The sequence below is a fragment of the Vespa velutina genome, chromosome 12, assembly GCF_912470025.1.
Source record: "Vespa velutina chromosome 12, iVesVel2.1, whole genome shotgun sequence".
NCBI classification, from domain to species: Eukaryota; Metazoa; Arthropoda; class Insecta; order Hymenoptera; family Vespidae; genus Vespa; species Vespa velutina.
In genome coordinates, this window is record NC_062199.1 from 2,514,355 (window position 1) to 2,536,807 (window position 22,453).

A 22,453-nucleotide genomic window follows, 5' to 3' on the forward strand; every position below is an offset into this window, starting at 1 on the left:
GCGTATAACGAGTACGTTCCTGATTTAACGATAACTGTTGCATTAAACTGGTTAAATGATCCTTCAACGTTAGGAATCCTGATTGAATCACCGATTACAGTGTATTCTAAAAATAGAATAGCAATCTTAGAACGAAATAAGAATACAATCTTAGATTCTATAATATAGACATAGTATTTTCAAATAAATAAATAGAAAATATAAATATTTTTTCCATGATCGAAATAAAATTCGAATAATTTTAACATATATGTGTATACATACGTATATCGATCATTTTGACTAGAGAAGTTAGAATATTGATTAAATGACCTCATTGTTTATTTTTTAGAGAGTATAAATCCAGAAAGCATAATTTCGATTATTTACTTTCAATATGTGCGTATTATATCAAGTTATAATTAAGTTTTAACAACGTGGGCTTTAACTAACCTAAATTTGTTAAATAAATTTACAGCTATCTCTATGTGAAATCCATTAGGGCACGTTCACACAACATCTACTGACAGGTGCAAGTGTACTTAAGAGCGCGTAATCCAAATGCTAATGAATTCATTACAGGTAAAGAATTAATTTTATGATATCCGTTACGATGACGTCATTCTTATAGATGCATACGATTAAACATTTTCTTTTATTAGTCGTTCTTTTATATTGTTTGTAAAGGGAACCTTTACGAAAGAAAAAAGAAAGAAAAAAAAAATACAGATAAGAGGATTTCACGAATAAAGAGAATTATATTAATTATAACTGAGAAATAAGAATATTATTATATTTTGATTATTACTATGAAGATTGATAACATGAGGGATGTTGTGTATAATTTTATGATGATTTACGATCGTTAATGCGTATCATAAATGTCTTCGACAGGTATCATGATATGGTTTAACCATCAAACTCAAAGCCCTTGCCATAAATTTTCCTGGAAAATCCAGGCCTTTCACGCGCAGAAACGTTGCATACAATTATGTCTACGTACTTAACACAAATCAGAAACTTGTATAATATATATATATATATATATATATATATATATATATATATATATAAACGAATCATTAGTTAATTATTGAATGATTATAACGATTATGAAAATGAATTAAGTAGATATTATTTTTAACTTGGAGCAGTTTCATAATTACACTAGTACAAATGTGTTAGGATTGATGGAATCTGTGTTATAGGCCTCTCAGATTTCTCCGTGATGATAAAAAAAATCTTATTGTCCTTTCGAATCTGGAGTCGATCGTTACGTTAGAAAGAGGTCATTGAACTCGGAAGATCGAGCCACCCGTTCTCTGAGCTCGGCGTACGGGTCAAGACGAAAGAGAGAGTAGGAAAAATGGGTGGTAGGAGTGACGAAGAGGGGGAGAATGAAGCGTACGAAAAAAATGAAAAAAAGAAAAAAGAAGGAAAAAAAAATTGTGAAGAGCTCAGTGCCTGGTGTTAAAGAAGAGCTTGGGTAAGTCGGTAAAATTTAAAAAAGAAAAAAAAGAAAAAAGCAATGAAACTTCTTCAATGAGTCAAAACTGGCTAGCTGGATAGCTAGCTACCTAGCTAACTGATAGAATATAGCAAGAGAATAATCTAGGAAGTTAGAGGAGCGCAACTCGCATTGACGTTTACCGCGCGGAGAAGCGCCGTATATGAGAGGCCAGGCAGAGGGAGTAAGAGTAAGAGTAAGAGAGAGAAAGATAGAGGAAGAGGGGGAAGGCTCGTGTACAAACCGGGACGGGGACGCAACAGTCGCTCGGCGCACTTTGTGCTGGAATCATCGACAACGATGCTGTTGCTCTCGGATAATAGATCTGACGTTTCGTGATTATTCCTAATTGTAATCATCTTTCACTGGGGTATCTTTTATCTTTTTCATTCTATCATTTTATCGTATCCTTTCATCACGCCACGTCTCTTTTCATTCTCGTGTTTACCATTTGAACCGTGAACCAGGAAGGAAGAAAGGAGTACGGTTCCATTCATCAAACTCGTTCAGGTAAGCTGTTATTGTAATCCTGTGTTTGTGGTTTTTTTTCTTCTTTTTTTCCTTTTTTTCCTCTAGAATGAATCTTTTCATTTGTGTCGTATAGTTTCTCCCCAACGAATGAGATCATTCACTTTCATTGTCGTTATTCGTTTGTTCTCACATACGTATTAATCCTAATGCTAGACTCAGATCATTCCTCTTCCCTCCTCTTGCTTCTTCCTTTTCTCTATTACTACCACAATCGTCATCACCACCACCACCACCGTCACCATCACCACCATCGTCACTATCACCACCACCACCACCACCACCACCACCACCACCACCACCACCACCACCACCACCACCACCACCACCACCACTACCACCACTACTACTACTACTACTACTACTACTACTACTACTATTATTACTATTACTACTACTACTACTACTACTACTACTACCACCCTTCGTTCCAGTTCGAACTGCGTGACCTCCTTTTTGAGCCGAATCGTCAGCAATTGTTTTTAACGGACGACATCCTCCTGGCCTAACCGGAGTTTCGGTTCGGCGAGGAACCCTTTTTTCCCTCTTTCTTCTTCTGCCTTTTTTACGCGCGCTTTTTTATTCTTTCTACATTTTCTTTCACAATCAGTATTGTTTTTCCGTTAACAGTACGTCGATCGAACGTGCTATTCTCGTGCAAATATAAACAATACGATCAATGATCTTGATATTCTCGTTATTTTGATTTGGAATTTATCTTTTAAGCTAAATCGAAATTAAATAGTAGATGAACACAGATAGGAATAATTAATATATATAAGGATAGTTAAGGTTAGTTCAATATTGTAACACGAGAAACAATGTATAATTGAAAATTATATTTTATGAGAGAGAAAAGAAAAAAAGTAGGAAGTTAAGTTACTTCTCTCATGATATTTATCGAACGTATTATCGGTACATCTTCTAGCGACGAAAGCTTCTATAATCAAGCTAAGAGATATTGTATACGTGACGTCGTTACAACGCGTACTTTCATTTTTCTCGAACATACAGACTATTCAATGACCCGTTTATTCCATAATGATTATATCACGTGATGGTTCATGTACGAAAATAAAAAACAATTAAGTTGAGTTCTCCAACTAATACTCCAACATATATTAGATTAGGATTAACAAAAGATAATCTTTTCTTTTTTTTCTTTGTTTTCTTCTTTTAATATAATTATTTATGTCGGAATTATTACTTCTTTATTTTTTTTTCTTTTTTTTTGGTTTTTTTTTCTTCTTCATGGATCTCATTTTCTGGAAAAATTATTGAAAAAAATATGAAAAACTTGTAAAAACTCTTACATGTAAAGGTGAAATTCTGTACCGTTCTTTGGCTTCTTCTCGCAGAGGAATCGTGAGTGACCTTTGAGATTACGTATCTATCGACCAACTGAAGGAGTGTGTACCATTCCGTTCCATCGGCTCTACAAGATTGAATACAAAAACGTTCGCAGCATTGTTTGAACCAATCGTATCGATGAATGAAGAAAAATTATAGAAATATGAGAGAACGAGAGAGAAAGAGAGAAAGAAAGAGAGAGAGAGAGAGAGAGAGAGAGAGAGAGAAAGAGAAAGCATATAATTCATTTCTGTTAGTTAAAGAATTCCAATATAGGAAAGGAATATACGATAAAATAAAGTCAATATTTAAAGAAAACAATATCGTATGATTGTAAAAATTAATCAATCAATATTTATATATCGTTGGAATAATTTCGAAGTTGTTTACATTTATATTACATATATGTATGTAAAGAATATCGATAATTAAAATGAAGAGAAAAAGAATTTTTTAGATGATCTGGATTTTTAATTGAAAATTTCGTGACATATGATGTCATATTTTTTTTCTTTTTACGAATAATATCTTAACACATGCGATCTTTCATGTAACACACATCTGACACATGATATACCAAATGGATGTTTTTCGATATGAAATTTAATTAATTAATTATATAATAACATTTATAAAATTTCTCATCGATTTAAATAAAATCTTTGATCTAATTCAATGAAAAACTTTTCATAGATTTATCGAATTCAATGTTAGAATTTAACATTGCGTGATATTTCTCGTTTAAAATAATCGACTATATGCACGAAACAAGATCGTTCTAAATGTTTCGCGTGCAAAGCGTAGATCCGAACAGAAATTAAAAAAAAAAAAACTTTCTTTTCATTTCATTTCATTCTTTTTCACTGACTTTTTCAACACTTCATATATATATATATATGTGTGTGTGTGTGTATGTGTGTGTGTGTGTGAATTTCTTTGTATAATCAATATAATGAAAAACATCGTACTTTATGCAAGTATTCACACACGACTACATAATGCATTCACAAAAATGTCTTTTGTAGAATATCACGAAAAGCGATAATATTTATATATTCTTTCTTTAGCTATCCGATCGATATTCATAATCTTCGATACTTTGGATAATTCTATATTAAACAATTTTACACAAATATATATATATTAGTTTACACTTTTATCATATATATATATATATATATATATATATATATAAATTTATTAATAAATTAATAATAATATTAATTAGTATATTCTTTACTATTTTTCAATATAGATACACGCGATGTCGAAATTAGTATTTATTTATTTAAATTAATAAATACTAATTAAGTTATACCAATCGAAAAAATTAATAACTTGTTTTAATATCTGATATAAAATTAATTTCGATGTATAGGAAAGTGAATAGAAATATTTCAATTTATTTTTATGAAGAAATGATGAAATACTTTGATATTAGTTAATATAAAATATATATCCATATATCTCTATCTTCTTTTATCTTTCTTCTCTTTTTGATGCCGTGCGACCGAGAAGGCACAAGCATAGCCAACGTGGTTCCGTTATCCGCGGTAAATACACGGCTGGCCATCCTGTACGTTTTACCTCCGGTGAAAATAAACGATAACCACTCCGACGCCCTGTACGATTCCCCCTCTTACTTCACATGCCGATAGCCTGGATCCGCGTAACTTGTGCGTGATCGTAGAATCGATCTAGATCGTTTAGATTGCCGAGATAGATAGAAATAGAGAGAGAGAGAGAGAGAGAGAGAGAGAGAGAGAGGAGAGAGAGAGAGAGAGAGAGAGAGGAAGAGAGAGAGAAAATGTATTCTACGGTAAAATAATCTTCTCAAAGATTATTATACTTATATATTTATTCATTCATATTATATTTATAATGACAAAAAAGAAATATGCTAATTGTTGATAAAATTACACATTTATTTATTTATTTATTTTTTTTTTTTTTTTAATTCTTATCACGAAATCAAAATTATTATTAAAATTCATTCTTATTAATAAGATAATTGAAAGTGTTTAAATTTAATCAGATTAAACATTTTTTTAATTAGTTTAAATTAATTTAATTTAATTAAGTTTAGATTTTAATTAAGAGTTTAGATTTAACATTTGTCCATGTCTCATTAACCTTTCTCGATTCTCAAATAATATTGACAATTTTACGATAATCAATGGATTATCATATCGCAAAAATTACACGGAGCAGCTGTATTAAGATAAAAGAAAATACTATTTATAATTGTTACATAAACGTACTTGTGCAATTCAGTATAGAGGTATCATAAGATATTTACTACGTACAGAAATGTAATATATTCCAAGAACGAGTTTATGCTATCGTTTGAGATCATTGCAAGGGTTCTGCTCGATCGAAATATAAAGATGATACAAAGGAAAGAAGGGGGAGAGAGAGAGAGAGAGGGAGAGAGAGAGAGAGAGAGAGAGAGAGAAAAGAAAAGAAAAGAAAAGAAAAGAAAAGGAAAGAAAGGATAAGGGTAGACAACTAACAGAGTTGAAACTGCAAGAAGGGTTGGAAAGGGCAAAACAGTCGAGAGAAGAAGAAGAAAGAAGAGATGGGGTTGAATTAGGTGTCCAGCAGAGCGACTATTTGAATGAATAATTCTCATCGATCGTGAAATCTGTCTCGACGTTTCTCTTTTTCTTTATATTTCTCTTGCTTCACTCGTTCGTTCTAAAACGAAAAGAAACGTTTTAGAAAGACCTAACGTCATCGTCGACTATAGAAATGACCCTGAAGTTGTAAAATGTCTGATGACATATATGAATGTATCGTATATATTCACATTATTATTAATCGTTAGTGTGACAAATTTGGAAAAATCTCATTCACCATTTATCTCATGATAGTTTCATTTATTCTAATTTATCGAGTATTCATTATTGCATTACTATAATAATATTAAAACTAATATATACACACATCTCTGTATTTTCTTTTTTGTTTTTTAAATAGTTTCAATTATTTTTGGATAGAATAATCAACAAATCAAAAAAAAAAAAAAAAAAAAAGAAAAGAATTCAATTATTATGTCGTATATTAATTTTATTTAATTGAAATTCAACATCCGATTAAACGAGTAATATCAATAGAAAATAAAAATTAGAGAAGTTCGTACGAAGAATAAATTTAATATGAGTATATATTTTTATTGACGTATTAAAATCATAATATAGTAATTGTGAAATCGTTGTGGTAATGTCAACGTCATACGTAAAAGAACCATGTTAAGTATTATTATTTAAAGTTAAAGTTAATGGGGACACACGTAAATAAACTGTAGGCTTTCTTTGTGACACCGGTAGGTCTTCTTTCGTCAGCATAAACACGTGCTCGTAACTCGAACGGAGAGATAATAAAATGGATTATAGTTTGTCGATTCGAATGCGATAGGATTTGGCACATAACCATCATTTCTTTGGCAAACTAACTCGGACAAGGATTCTCGAGAGATTCTTTTTACCTGAGTGATATATTTTGACCTTTCCCTCTGTCTTTTTCTCTCTATCTCTCTCTCTCTCTCTCTTTCTCTCGTCTTCTTCTTCATTAAAAATTAATAGTGTTTCTTTTTTTCTTTTCTTCTTTTTTTTTTTTTCCTTCAATAGAATCGTTTTTTCCCCTCTTATTCTTGTTCAATGCATTATATAATAGATTTTTTAGTTCGTACAATCAACAGAAATATAAAAACATGGAAAAGGAAATAACTTGCTTAGAAAAAAAAGAATATATATATATATATATATATATATATATATATATATATATATAAAGAAAAGAATAATTAATAGGATAGAATTTCTATGTTATCGTTTCTTTTTTCTTTTTTTTTTCTAATTTATAAATCAATACATACATTGTAATAGATCGATATTAATTTTTATTATAGGATTAGAGACTAATGTGTAAAGATGTATTATTATTATCGGATTTCAAACGTGTAGATCTTTTCTGATCTTTATTTTTGTTTATCGTCGTAGTAAATAATTGTACTTTTTTTTTTTTTTTGTTTAGTTTCTCTTTTTTGCTTTTTACAATCATGGTATCTCGATGTCCTCCGTACGAGAGATAGATCTTGCGTCATCGAGAACAGGTTGCCAATTACGTCATTCTTCATTCCGTATCGTCCAGACTGCGAATATTTTCACGGATCGTCGCTATAGCAGGGGAATATACCATAAATTCTAAAAATAATTCTTTTGCATTTGTAAGAATTGAGGACAATCCTATCTGTATACCGTAGAAGAAAGAAAATGAGAACCGAATGAAGATGAAACGAAAGAAAAATAAAAAGGAATTTACAAAATAAAACAAAGAATTAATTAGAAATGTTAGAAGAAATATAAAACAAGAATTTGAATTAGAAATTAGAGAAGAAAAATGCAATGCGTAATTTTTGTTCTTTTTTTTTTTTTTTTTTTTATCCTAAAGAATCTAATCTTCCAATTTAGAAATAATAATATAGGACATATAATCATTGCTTCACGCGGGATTCTGCAATAATTGCGTATAAAGTCAATTGAAACAATTAGTATCAATACGTTTTCACAGTTCGCGGCGTTTACACGTAACGCATAATCATTTTATTCGCTTTCTTCATATCAAAGATTTTTCCTTTCTCATTTGATTAACATTTGCGGAGATACGATGAAAGCGTAAACAATTTTTACACTCGGCCCGTTTCAAAATAGAAATTGATAGAATAATTGTGTCAGTAATTATCTAGCTTAAATCGAGAAAGTGATATTAGAAATTTTTGATAGAACGATAAAAGAAGAAAAGCAGATACACTTTTTAAAATTAATTTTTTAAATTATATATTAATTTTTTATTTTAAATATATATATATATATATATAATAAATATCGAGTAATATTAATAATTTATTATATATATATAATATTAAATTTATATTATATACATTTTAAAATTGATGAATTAATTGAAAAAAAAAAACATTTGTTTAATATACATTTTTCTTATGTAATTTTTTTTCGTATACAAATAAAATTTTTTTGACGAGTATTTTATTGTAAAAAAACAAAAAAGAAAAATACTACTTACTTGGAGCATTATATTAAAAAAATAAAAAAAAGCATATTAAGTTTCTTTCTTTCTTTCTTTTTTTTTTTTGTTTTTGATATCCAACGGAAATGGATTTCCATCATTCTATTTAATATCACCTATTGTCTTTCTCATATAACAGAACGAATCAGAAGGATGCACTTTCGATGTAAAATCGTCTCATTTTAGGAGGCTTCAGAACCCTTTATCCACTTCACATAGACCAATATCGTATCTCTTATGCGTGCTCGCGCGAGTATCACTACTCTGTTATCAACAGCTCGGTTTTCTACGTAGACGAAGTAGATCGATGCAAGTGAAGAGTACTCAACTATGACGGGAACTCAACAATATATACTACCGTTAGGATAATGTCGGACTCATCGTTGACTTGTACCACCAACTCTACTCATATATCCTATACTTTGTTTGCTTTATCTCTGGATACATAAATACACACATACATACATACATACATATATATATATATATATATATATATATACACATATACATGTAGCTTTCATTTTGTCGTCTGAGACTAATTGGGAGAAAAAGAAAAAAAGAAAGAAAGAAAAATAATAGAAAATCTTTAATCGTCATTTTTTCATTACAAAAATTATTATCAATGAAGACGTCTCTTAATTGATAAAACCACAATATTATTCTATAACAAAAATATCTCTGATTTTTCTCATAAATATATATGCCTATTTCATCGAATATGTTGTACGTATGAATAAAAGAAGAAAAAAAAAAAAGAAAACAAATGTACGAACGGAAAGAAAGGAAAAAAAAAGGGAAAAAAAAGCAGAGAAACTGTTCAGAAAAATGCAAGAATGCTTTCACGTCGGGAACGATTCGAAGACAGCCATGGGGCAGATAAAAAAAGGAAACAAGAAGAAAAAAAAAATGATAAAAAAGAAAAAAGCAGAACTTAGTCTCGCACAGTTTGTAAGGACGAAGAGTGCTCCGTAGGAACATTCACCGAAACTCGTTGGAAATGCATAATAGTAAAGTAGTATAGTATAGTATAGTATAGTATAGCCTATAGTAACTTGTTATAAAAGATATATATATATATATATATATATATATATATGTATATATATATATATATCCTTTTCTACGAGTTGCCACAAGAATCTATTCGTCATGTCCGTTCTTACAAAGCCGGTTGCTGACCGTGTAAAAGAACGTAGGTGCATACGTACGAATGAAGAATACGATTGAATGAAGGAGACGGACATTTAATTGTGAAGAGGCGTAGGAAGAGGTACTGAAAGAGGAATATAAACGTGAACTAGGTGGCCAAGTATGTCGTTGTCATAAGATCTATGTATATGTGTGCACGTATATGGATGGTTAGATGGATGGATGGATGGATGGATGGATGGATGAATGTGTGTGTGTGTATTCGTCTCCGATCCCTCTTCTCGTAACATCGACGATTACCCAGAGCGTCATAATCACTCTTAGACCATATCCCGTTCTTTTCTCTTCTACTTTTAAGGCTCTTCTCTGTTGGAGTCTTTTATACGAGATGATGGTAACATTTTACTACGATCGTATCTAAGTACTTAGATCGAACCAAAAGAATATGAGAATTAGATTGAAAGTATCTTTTTTTCTCTTTCTTTTTTTTTTCTCTTACTCTCTCTCTCTTTCTCTCTTTCTATCTCTCTCTCTCTCTCTCTCTCTCTCTCTTTTTCTTTTTAGAAAAAAAAAAGATAGTCTGACGTTGATTATTTACGTTCTTATATTTAAACATGATTAATACGAAAATTTAGATTATTTCGAAATTTTATATCGAATTTCTTATATAAGTACATTTAAATACTTGTAAGAAAAAAGGAAAAAAAAAGAGAAACAGAAGGATAAGAATAAATTTAAAATACTTGATTTAAATTTTCTATAATCCATAAGTAACTCTTATATCTCGTTCAAAAAAAAAAAAAAAAAAAAAAGAAAAAAAAAAAAAGAAAAAAAAAGAAAAGGAAAGAAAAGAGAAATTGGATGATTAAGGGGTAAGTGGGCCCCCACGCCAATTTTTGTTGTTATTGTTTGCATGAATAATGTTCTTTTAAAACCCGAAGAACTTTTTGTATATCAAGTAGTAACCGAGGGAAAAAGAAAACATGATAAAGTATAAACGAGGGGATAGAGAGAGAGAGAGAGAGAGAGAGAGAGAGAGAGAGAGGAGAGAGAGAGAGAGAGAGAAAAAAAGAGAGATAAGACCGAAGCAAGACATATTTTTCTTTCTTAATAATTAAAAATCTTCGAAAAATATTTAAGAAAGATCAATTTGTACGTGAAATTTTCTTTTAGAAATATTAGTTTATCAGGAAACTTCATTATTTCTATGAAATTAGCGGTATAAATTAAGGAGCAATTTGTATGGATGATAAATGACGATGCCTTGCTATTATGTCTATCGTAAACAACTTGAATGTTTTGAATTGATTATACATAACACTTTGTGTATTTGAGAGAGATAGAGAGAGAGATAGAGAGAGAGAATGAGAAGATTCATTGATTCGATAATACTCACGTCTCTACGAACGTAACAAAGTACGGACGCGTGTTTACCTTGGCACACATTCGTTACACGACGACGATGACGACGACGACGTAGAGATCTTCCGCGCAGCATCTTTCACGTTCATCCGTTTACAAGTTTTTCTTTTTGTCAATAGTAACGTAATATATATATTAAATAGTCCATATAAATTATTCTCATTAAACTATTGTAAAATTATTTGAAAGAAGTGAAATATGAAAGTAAAAAAAAAAAAAAAAATAATATCTAGTTCTTCTAAGTCTTTCATCTCTCAAACGATTAATCATTTTTATATCATTTTACACACACACACACACACGCGCGTACACACGCATAAATATATATATATATATATATGTATAAATCGATATTTATAATAATTTTGCTGGAGACAGTTCGTAATAAACTTTACGTGGATCACTCAGTATATATGTACGTTACTTGAAATGATAATATTCTCGTTTAATTCGACGAATTATCACGTTAATGATACTTCACGTGAATACTCAGAAGTTTTACTATGATTAAAAATGAAATGGAAGTTCTTTAATTTTACCATCGAGGTATTATTAAATTACATTCGGATCGATCCAATATACTGTTAACCAAGAGAAATAGTTTCTCGACCTTTCAAATTTATACGACTAAATGTAAAGGTTCGTTAGTGAATTATCTATTTTTTTAACTATCTAATTCTTCTCCAATTAATAAATAATTAAATCTTAATTTGTTAATAACAAGCTCTTCGATAAATTATTTCTTTTTACATTAGTATCTTAAGTAATCTATACAATAATAATAACAACTATCGATTGCTACAATATAATAACAACAATCGTTGATTTATCATTTAATTAATAATCATTTATAATTATAATTTCATTTGCAATAATTCATTATTAACATTATTAATACTTATTCCAATAATTTATGATGATGTCTTTTTATAATAATAGACAGGAAGGAAGTGTTACTTATTAAGGTTAACGATCGAAGATCGATCGATCGATATCACGTCATGATTTCCTTTGCCTTCTTAAAGACAACATACCCTATCTTCTTGACGTTCGTCTTTTGGTCGGCACCTTTCATGTCGCTTGCATGTACGCGTGCTAGGTGAGAACGTCTTCCTGCCTTGATTACAATCCATTGAGTACGCGATCCGCATGACAGCTTCGTTCATTCGAACGGGTTTTTCTGAGTTTAGCATTGTCAAAGGTAGCTCCTTTGAGAAATATAAACATCCGTTTGACGTACAAGTAAAGAATGTACTTTTAATCTTCATATAAACATAGATATAAGTATCGTATATATTTTATGTTTTCAGTAAAGCAAAATCAATTGTCAGTTCAACATCACGAAAATATCCAGATCATTTTTTTTTTGGACTCCTTCCTTGAAACTGGCTTTGAAACGTACTTGTAAATGGCGTAAGATAAACATTATTTTATTTATTAAGAATTATAATTCTGTTTTTTGTTTTTGATATAATATCGTACTACTAATTATATTTTTTAGGTAAAATTATAGACGAAATTATTAAAATTATTATGAATGATTATATAAATAATTTAGGCTGATATATAATTGTTTATAAAAATATTAATTGTTATTCCTGGAGATAGATAACCCTTCAGACATCGTCGATAATATTGCTTGCGAGAGCCATCTATCAGTAATTTTTTTATCCCTCAGAGTATGCAACACGGTTGTACACATTTGTAAACAGCTGTTGCATATTACAAGGGATAAAAAATGTTACTTACTGATAGATGGCGTTCGCAAGCAATATTATCGACATTGCATGAAGTATTGCATATTTTTAGGCGGGATAATTAATAATTTGCATATATAATTATAAAAATTAATATTAAATAATCATAATAAATTAATTCAAATTAAAGTTAGAATTTTTTTGTGATCCTAATACTGACTTAATTAAATTAATTATTTTAAAAAAGAATTTTGTACGTTTCCAATTACATAAAATGATGAAATATAAACTTCAGGTCTATGAGAAGACAAACAAAGCGGACGAAATCAGGAGGAAAACGTCTGGCTTAGTGTCAACGACCTCGAATCGTCGAACATCCGTAAATATTTGTTCTCTGGAAAAAAGTTAAGCGAGTATCACCGTTAGTAATGGCGACGACAGCGTCAACCGAAAGGATGGAGTTGCCGAAGGATATCCCTAAAAAAAGATTCATCAACACGAATCTGATATCTTTGAAATGTCTCTTGTTCTTCTTTTTCGGAGGTACACGTTCGATGTATCTTTTCAATTTTCTTTTTAAAATCGTTCGTGATCAAAACGATTTAAATTACAAAAATGAAGTTCATAATTTATATTTAACTCCGATCAATTTTATTATCTCTTATCAATGTATTTCCATTCCATTCCATTCCACCAATATTATTCAATTACATATTTACATTAAAAAAATAATGTAAAGAACATTTATGTTTACGATAGGATTAGGCAGTCTCTTCCCATTTCTTCCACTGCATATGCAAGAAATAGGATTGAGCATAAAAGAGATACGATTGATCTCGATGATCTCACCGGCTGTAGCGATTTTCGGACCACTTGTAGCCGGTCCGATAGCAGATAAACTCGCTGGGCATCAAGGAAAAAATGAAAAATCATCGACTGGTCGTTACTTGAGAGTAATGATAGCTATTTGTTGCGTCCTCTCAGCCGTCTTTTACGCAGCTTTACTACTCTTACCGTCCATTGACAAAATGGAATCATCGACAGTCAAGGACAGGATCGAGACACCGATTGCAAATAATCAAGGTTTAAAATTTAGTTGCGATGAAAAAGGTGCGATCGTTCAGCAAGAGAGATGCAAAGAAGACATGGATTGTCATCGTTGGTCCGACGAGGACAAGATTGGTATATTGCTTTTAGAGAACTGTAATTATGCTTGCCATCCAATCGCGATGAAACGATGGCAATCATCGGAATCCGAGGAGGAATCTTCGTCTTATCAGACTGTCGAGTCAGAAATCGATGAAGAAGGTAGTGCTGATGCCGTTACTCCTCTAGATATTGAAGTGGATTACGTTGTTCAGGTAAAATTAGCTATCAAGAGATCAAAATCTAATTATTTCTTTTTTAATTATAGAACGACGGAACCAAATTACTTCCTTTTTTTTTTGTTTTTTTTTCTTGATTTTTCATTTCTATATAGTATATAATACATTGTTTATTATTTAAATATAAATATAAATTATTTGATAATTTTTGTAGGATTTAGAAAGGTCCAAAAAAACACGTAGATTTGTAATACCGCAGAACGAACCACCCCATCTTTGTTTCAAAGATAACGACAACGTGGTTTGTCACGTATATACAGAATATTCCGAAGACTTAGCATTAAACGTCAGTTTAAAACAAGCTATAAATGAGGATGATAGAGAAGCATGGTGCGCGTATCCTGTTAAAGAATATTTCGATTGTCGAATACCGCCTGAACTTGAGACGAGAATGGCTGAGTACAATCAGACTTGTACGATAGAATGCGATTTGAAGGATCCTTATGTAACTCCAGGTATACAAAACACAAATACAAGTTTGTGTCATCTGTGTGAAAAATATCTTTTTTCTTTTCCTTTTTTTTTTCTTTTTTTTTTTTTTGTTAACTTTTTAGGTAGCGTGTTAGCTGAGAGTCAATGTTCACAACCGTCTGGGCTCGCTGAATTAACATTTTGGACCTATTTGGTAATTCGATCTATCGCTGATATTTTCCCAACGACTGCTGTCGCCTTGATCGATGCAGCAATTGTTATAGCAACACGAGAGACTTCGTCGGGTCGTGGAGATGTTGGTCGACAATTAGCATTCGGTTCTATTGGATTTGCTATTTTTGGTCCACTCACTGGTTACCTTAGTACTCTTTTACAAGGTGGAAACACGATTTATTATCTACCAATCTTGATTCATGCCGGACTGATGCTTCTCGTAGCAATCGTTGCTTTAGCAGCAAATAATATGCCACTTAGTCCACCTGAATGGTGGTGGCATACTAGAAGTGGAATGTTAGCCTTGCCTATGAGTGCTATTAAAAGATATGGTAGCGAGACCGCTGCCCTTGTCATTGTCCTTATGGTTATGGGTACCTTCTGGAGTGCTATGGATAGTTATTTACCTTTGTGAGTGAAAATTATTCTAATATTTTTTTTATGTTTCTTCGTTCTTAAAACTTGACATTTTTAATTCGACCATAAATATTTATATATTTTTGTTGAAACATAGGTATCTTCAAAGGCTAGGAGGTGATAGCCTATCCATAGGAGTTTCTATGACCATAGGAGCATTACCAGGTTGTTTATTTCTTTGGAAATCTGAACATCTTGTTGATTACTGTGGTCATAGTAATTTACTTATCACAGCATTTACAGTTTATATTGTTAGGTAAGTAGGTGAGTCTTCCTTTCTTCTTGGAGTTCAATAAAAACGAATGATTTTAAAGAATTTTTTTTTCTCTTTTTTTTTTTTATTTCCACTGTTATAACGAAGTTAATTTTTTTCTTTTTTCTCTTTTTCCTTTTATTCATTCACGATTGTTTCTTTTAGATTTTCCGGGCTTTGTCTTCTCAAAGAACCGTGGGCGTCCGTAATTTTCGAAGGTTTAGAAGTATTCACGTTAAGTGTCATGTGGGTTACTGCCATTCTTTATCTGAGACATCTCGTCCCTCGTCATTTAACGGTAACTGCTCAAGCTTTACCTGTGATCGCTCATTTTTGTGTTGGTGAGTATGAATACAGTCTTCGAAAGAAAAGTTAAGAAAAGAGTTAGTTCGCTTTTCATTGGATGCTCTATTGATTTCCAATAGTCCTGGCACAAACTTTTTAATGATACTTGTCAAGAATATTTTTTCTTATTATTTGCAAGGGTGTTTTATTTTTTTAATTTTTATTATCGGTATCTCATCAATAAGTTGAAAACTTCAAGAGAATAATAACTAAATAAACATTTATTACATAACACGTTTATAATAATAAATATTTACTTAGCTATTTTCTTTCTTTTTTTTTTTTTGTTTATATATAATTACATATACATAATTATGTAGGTCGATGCATTGGTGCCGTAATCGGAGCTTACATCAACATGGAAAATGCTAGTTCAATCGAATCTTGGAGATTTGTATTCCGTTGCATGGCTGCTGCTGCAGCAATCGTTTCTGCATTATACTTCATCGTTTATCATGGTTTATTAAAACCACGATGTCATGCTCAAACCGTTCAAGGCCCGAGACAACCACCCTCGATTGTATTAGGTAAATATTATATAATTTATGAAATAATTGTATATATATATATATATATATATATATATATATATATATATAAAACAGACATAAAAAATTTTAGATACAATTTAATTTAATATTCGATATTAAATAATATTTTAATTGTTTTTTTCTTTTGTTTCTCTAAGCAGCCATGAATGGAAATGGTAATTATACACCTTTGAGGGTTTACCATAATGGTATGGGTAGAAAAGGTCAATTCAGATATTAAACACCCCCATGTAAAAAAAAAAAATATATATATACATATAAGCGAAAAATGCCCTAATTAAAGATCAATGGTGCTTCACTTCTAGGTCGCTAAAGCGGATAGCTATTCTTTCGTTTTTTTTTTATTTTTTTTTTTTTTATATTTAGTTTTATTTAATTATTGAATGATATCGAAATACTCATATTCTTCATATTCAAGAAAGTTGTACGTATTGCATATGTATATCACGATAGAAATGTATGTATAGAGATGATTTTTTTATTTTTATTATTATTATTTTTTTTTTTTTTTCATAACACTGAGTATCTTATTCGCTCATTCACGATATTTACAAGAGAGACATGTAATAACAATAATTATTTATGAGTTCCAAGTGAGTCGTAAAAAAAAATTACGCTGTGACTAAAACTAAAAAATGTATTTATTTATTGAATACGACTAAACTATATATATATATATACATATATATATATATATATATATATATATATATATATATATATATAACATATCTTTTTTATAAACAAACAACTTCTCTCATTTTTTTTCTCTCTCTTTTTATATCTTATCAAATATAATAAAGAAATATGTGATAAATATGCGTTAAATATTACTGCCTTATTCCATAAAAAAAAAAAAAAAGAAAAAAAAAAGAAAAAAAAATGGGAGTATCTTTTTTCTCTTTCATACAACTATGGAACAATTGTGTATAACACTGAACGTTCGATTATTATTATTATTATTATTATCATTATATTATTAATATTATTGAGATATATATACTTTTATATATATATATATATATAAAAGTATATATATATATATAAGTATAAATATATATATACACACACACACACATACACACACATACACACACATATATATATATAAATATATATATATGATATTATATTAATCATATTAATAGCAAGGTGTGTGTATGAAAAATTACAATTTTGATGGAAATAATACATGAATTATTCGAAAGTCAGTTATGTTGTATGTAGGTATGTGTACATGAGAATGATGTTAAAAATAAAGTACATTGAACAAAATATAATTCTCTATAATTATTATAAAGTTATTATATGGTAGAAGCTTATGTATTAAATAATTATTCTGTTTAAATAATTTCTATGATTCATTTATTCTAATATATTTCTGATCAAATGAAAATTTCTTTTAGAACTTTATACGTATCCAATTCGATGCAATATTTTCTTTTTACTTTGTTGCATGTCTTTACTTTAATGTATCCTGACAAATTTAATTGTCTTGTTATATATATTATATACAACAATTACGTCTCACGATCTTTTGTTTCTTTTTTTTTTTATACATTACTTTTCAATAACAAGTCATGTATCATATATATGTATATATATATATATAAAAAGTAAGTATTATTTCATTAATTAATCATATTTATATTATATTATATTATATTATATTATATATATATACATATATATATATATATATATATATATATATATATATATATATATACTATATATTATATAATATATATATATATAAGTGGCAGTAGCATTTTTTGACAATATACTTCTGCTAAATAATAAAAGCGTTATATAGTATAATTAAGAAAGTCAAAGAGATTTTAACTGATAGGAATATTAACATTTCGAACAATTATATATACAATCTTATTAATTCCTTTCAGTAATTATCATTCGAATGATTTTTGTAGAAATGAATATACAATAATGTTAATTATTATATTACTATTATTTATTACGATTTATTATTATTATTATTATTATTATTATTATTATTATTATTATTAGTAGCAGTTGTAGTATTACTGTTATTATAAGAATGACTTCTTATATCGTTAAATATAATACAAATATATACTTCAAATTTTATCTTAAAAGAAAAAAATACTACAGTCGTTAAATATACAATAATCCTGTGTGCATTGAAAATGAAAATTTGTTAATATTTGGATAATCGTCATTTTTCTTTTTTTTTTTTTTTTCTTTGCTTTTTTTCAAGAAACTATCATTTTTGTGCAATACTATATAAATATACAATTTCATTTCAATGTAAATGTTTAATTCGAACAATTAATTCTTCGTAATTATTATTATTCTCTAACATTTCTATAAAATCAAGATATCTATTTTTTGAAATAAATATATGTGCAATAATGTCATCCAATAAATGTTGTATGTATAATATATAGATGTTATATATACCATTTTTTTTTTTTTTTTTTTTTTTTTTTATTATTACTATAAACCTATATTTTCATATTGACAAATATTAACAATAAAGAAGTTGAAAATTTTATTAAATATGCTCCTATTTATAAGCACAAATTAATTCGCTCGATAATGATAAACACCACTTCACATTTAAATTTAGGTCGTTTTCATTACGTTTTTCTATTATTGCGTTAATCCTCGATAATGGTAATATCATCTTCTGTAGAATTATTTAAATTCTCAGTAGAATTTGTTTCATTAACAATTAATGAATTTATAACGGTCTCTATCGCCTTTTTTACGTCTAAATTTTGTGTTTTAGGCAATATATTGCATGTTATTTTTGTATGTGCTTTTTCAATTTCTGTATTTATATTTCTATTATTAATTGAAATTTTCTCTACCCTGAGATTATTCGGAACAGGTTTTGGAAGTGAAAGTATCAATTCTGTTTCTGGTACATTATTCACAGTTTTTGCTTTACGATCTTTCTGGTCATTTAATTTAGTAGATTTGCTTAAATTAATGGATGGAATTTCATTAATTAATATTTCTGGACTACTTGAATCCATTTCCATACCTGTAAGACTTTCTAAAACATCGTTCGATGAGTCATCTATTTCCATTCCATGATCTTCAATATGTTGTAAATAAAATATAAATTGTTCTTGATATTTGCCAAAATGTTTATTTGGTGTTATTATAGGCTGTAAATCACTGTTATTAGTTGAAGGATTATTATTGGTTTTCATTAAAATTGAATGACCAATTGTTTTTTCATAATCCTTTGATTCAAAATTAAACACTTGTATTGATTTATCCGTATAAAGAATAGAAGAATTTCCGACACCTTGACTAACCATCCTTTTCTTTTTTGAAAATGTTTCAAAAACATTAGTTGAAAGAACAAGTTCAGATGGTTTCATAATTGTTACAACATCCTCATTGTCAGATTCTGCAGTAGAATCAGATACACAAGTCATATCAAGTGGTATTTTATTAACATCTTCCAATGGTAATGCTCTAGAAATAGACTTTTCTACAATTTTATTTTCCGTATTGTGAGATCTTTCCCAACTACTGTAGTCTCGTACTATCCTGTCATTAATATACGCTAGTTGCGTTACAGTGTTACAAATTTCATCATAAAGAGACTGAATTTTAGATTGTGCTTCTTGTATAATATTCGTACTTGTTTTTTCACTTCGTGTATCTTCAAGTATTTGATGAAATTTAATTTTAAGATTATCTAAGATATAATTAAATGGTTCTTTATATGGAAGAAATACAATTTGACTAAAATTCTTTTCACTTTTTTTTATATTTGTATACAACTCGCGCAAAGGCTGTTCTATTACCTCATTTATGTTTGTTCTATTATTACTACAACTATTATCCGTACTCACAAGTGCCACAGGTACAGCTATCGTTGATTGTGAGTCAGCGTTAACTGTAGTATTCTTATTAAGAGGCATATTTTGAGAATTCATCGATTGAATGGCTGATGGTTCATCAGAATCACTATCCAAATTTATAACATTTGGTGCCATCATCATTTGTACTACTTTTTTTGGTTTTGGTAGTAAAACTCGAGATCTGTTTAACATTATGTGATGTTTTTGATTTGGTATAGTTACCATTTGTGTTGCAGGATAATACGTAGTTTGAAACGAATTTTTTCCCTGAACTCGTGAAGCTATTATAGTATGCATTGGCTTAAATGCAGCTGTGGATTGCAGTAACTTTACGGTGGGGACTGCGTTGATAGTAGAATTATATACAGTTGTCTTTAGATTGGGTGAATCAATCTTCTCTTTAGCGGTTTGATCAGATCGCGGAGATAACGAATTTTCCTGTGTTTTTATTGGAACAGTCGTAACTAATGTACCTGAATTTACAGTAGCATTATCATTTTTTATATGTTCATCAGAACATAATGATGTGCTTACTTCAGGAGACTTTGAACTATTTTCAGTGGACGAAGACAAACATTGTTTTATAGGTACCAATCTTGGAATAGTTCCATTAGATATAGTTATCCTTCTATGCTTGTATTTTCTTTTTAATGATCTACGCTTTGCTGTTATTGGTTCATTACTAAGATTAGGATCATATGTTTCATCCTCATCTTCAGAATTAGATCCATTCCTTCTACGTTTACGCTTTCTTCTACGTGGACAACATTCAGATTCATCTAAATTCATTTTTTCTTCTATATCTTCTGGTGTCATTCCTCTATCATTTTGTAATATTCTACAAAAATATAACCAATAGATGTAATAAAACAATCAATATATAAAAATAATATTAATTATTTTAATAGATATTATAATAGAAAATTATAATACCTTGTAACCGTTTGTACATGCTGTAACAAAGCCCAACATGTTGCCCTAGCAGTATATAAATCCACTGGATTACAGACAAAACATTTCCATTTTTCATCAGCCTCAATTTTTTTTCTTACTAAAGAATCAAAATTTCTTTTAATACATTTATAACAAAAAGTATTACTGCAATAGGAACAACAATATAAATTGCCGCCATTTGCACACCATCTACAAAACATGTCAGTAGCATCATCTCCTAAAACAATATGTTTATAACCATTTAAAGTTGCTAATTAATAGATATAACATATAACATATGCATCCATATTAAGGAATACCTTGTTCAAAAGTACCATCCCCATAAAATTCTCTACACTTTGCACACAACAATGTATGCAATACAGGATGTTCTAACATATTATGGGCTTGTGCTGGTGCAGAACCAATATGAACATCACATGCCGTACAATGAATTTTACGGAATCTTACTATAGAAATATCTATAGAAAAGGAATAATAATTTATTGATTTTGGAATATCTTATATGATAATAATAATAATAATAATAATAATAATAATAATAATGATAATAATAATAATAATAATAATATTAATAAAGTTGGAATATTTATAAATGTAAAATAACACAAACTCCATAATATCACAATAATAATTCTATCCATTAAAATTAATAGAATAAATGATGAATATAATAAAATTAATAGAGACTAGAAATTGAAAAATCATACCATTTCCGAACATAAGTTCATAAAAATTATTTTCTTCTTGAGAAATCTGTGGTGGGGCAATGGTTACAGAGGGAATTAAATCCTTCGGTGTAACTAGAAAACGTAAGCTAGGTTAGTCTTCGAAATTCATATCATAGGTGACACACGTTTTAATTTTTCGATAATCCTACCGTTCTCCTTACTGTCAACCTCTTTTACTTCGTCTACTTGTACTTCGAGCATTGCTGAGATGTCCATATCGATAAAATGTTATATGATATTATCTTGACTGGACCTTTCAAAACACATTCTGTAGCAACGCCATTTTCTTATGTGGACATACCGGCCCAGGGCCCGTCCAGAACAAGCGGACCACAAGTTATTTATTCCATTATACTTCTTATTATTTTTAAATCGATTAAAAATCATTGAAATGTTTGTTCCTTTCAATGAAATTTTCGATTCGATTAATATATTTTTTATCCTTAAAAAAATATTCTTATTCTTTCTGCTTATCGAACCGAGTTAGATTTTAAAAATTTTCCCGCTCGATATTACTACCAATGGTAGAGAAATCGTTTCCTTCATTATATATCGTTACTCGAATTATTACCATATCGATCTC

General features: G+C 29.3%; 2 protein-coding genes across 4 annotated transcripts; one reads left to right on the top strand and one right to left on the bottom strand.

The window, feature by feature from the left end:
• Nucleotides 1-1,638: 1,638 nt before the first annotated feature.
• LOC124953243 lies at nucleotides 1,639-16,830 on the top strand. 3 transcript variants are annotated; one of them, XM_047504333.1, is made up of 11 exons: nucleotides 1,639-1,856; nucleotides 1,954-1,996; nucleotides 12,337-12,439; nucleotides 13,019-13,266; nucleotides 13,483-14,084; nucleotides 14,263-14,563; nucleotides 14,663-15,164; nucleotides 15,268-15,426; nucleotides 15,589-15,764; nucleotides 16,089-16,295; nucleotides 16,457-16,830. In XM_047504333.1, exons 4-11 carry the CDS (start codon nucleotides 13,152-13,154, stop codon nucleotides 16,537-16,539), a joined length of 2,145 nt encoding a protein of 714 aa, XP_047360289.1. In that variant the 5' UTR covers nucleotides 1,639-1,856; nucleotides 1,954-1,996; nucleotides 12,337-12,439; nucleotides 13,019-13,151; the 3' UTR covers nucleotides 16,540-16,830. The 3 variants fall into 3 exon arrangements, with proteins under 3 accessions (XP_047360289.1, XP_047360291.1, XP_047360292.1); XM_047504335.1 differs by having other exon boundaries at nucleotides 1,639-1,837; XM_047504336.1 differs by having other exon boundaries at nucleotides 1,641-1,996; nucleotides 16,460-16,830.
• A 1,679-nt stretch (nucleotides 16,831-18,509) lies between these two features.
• Nucleotides 18,510-22,179, bottom strand: LOC124953386. Its single transcript, XM_047504685.1, has 5 exons — nucleotides 22,020-22,179; nucleotides 21,850-21,942; nucleotides 21,439-21,600; nucleotides 21,119-21,356; nucleotides 18,510-21,023 (listed from the first exon to the last, which is right to left on the bottom strand). Exons 1-5 carry the CDS (start codon nucleotides 22,084-22,086, stop codon nucleotides 18,962-18,964), a joined length of 2,622 nt encoding a protein of 873 aa, XP_047360641.1. The 5' UTR covers nucleotides 22,087-22,179; the 3' UTR covers nucleotides 18,510-18,961.
• Between the last annotated feature and the right edge of the window lie 274 nt (nucleotides 22,180-22,453).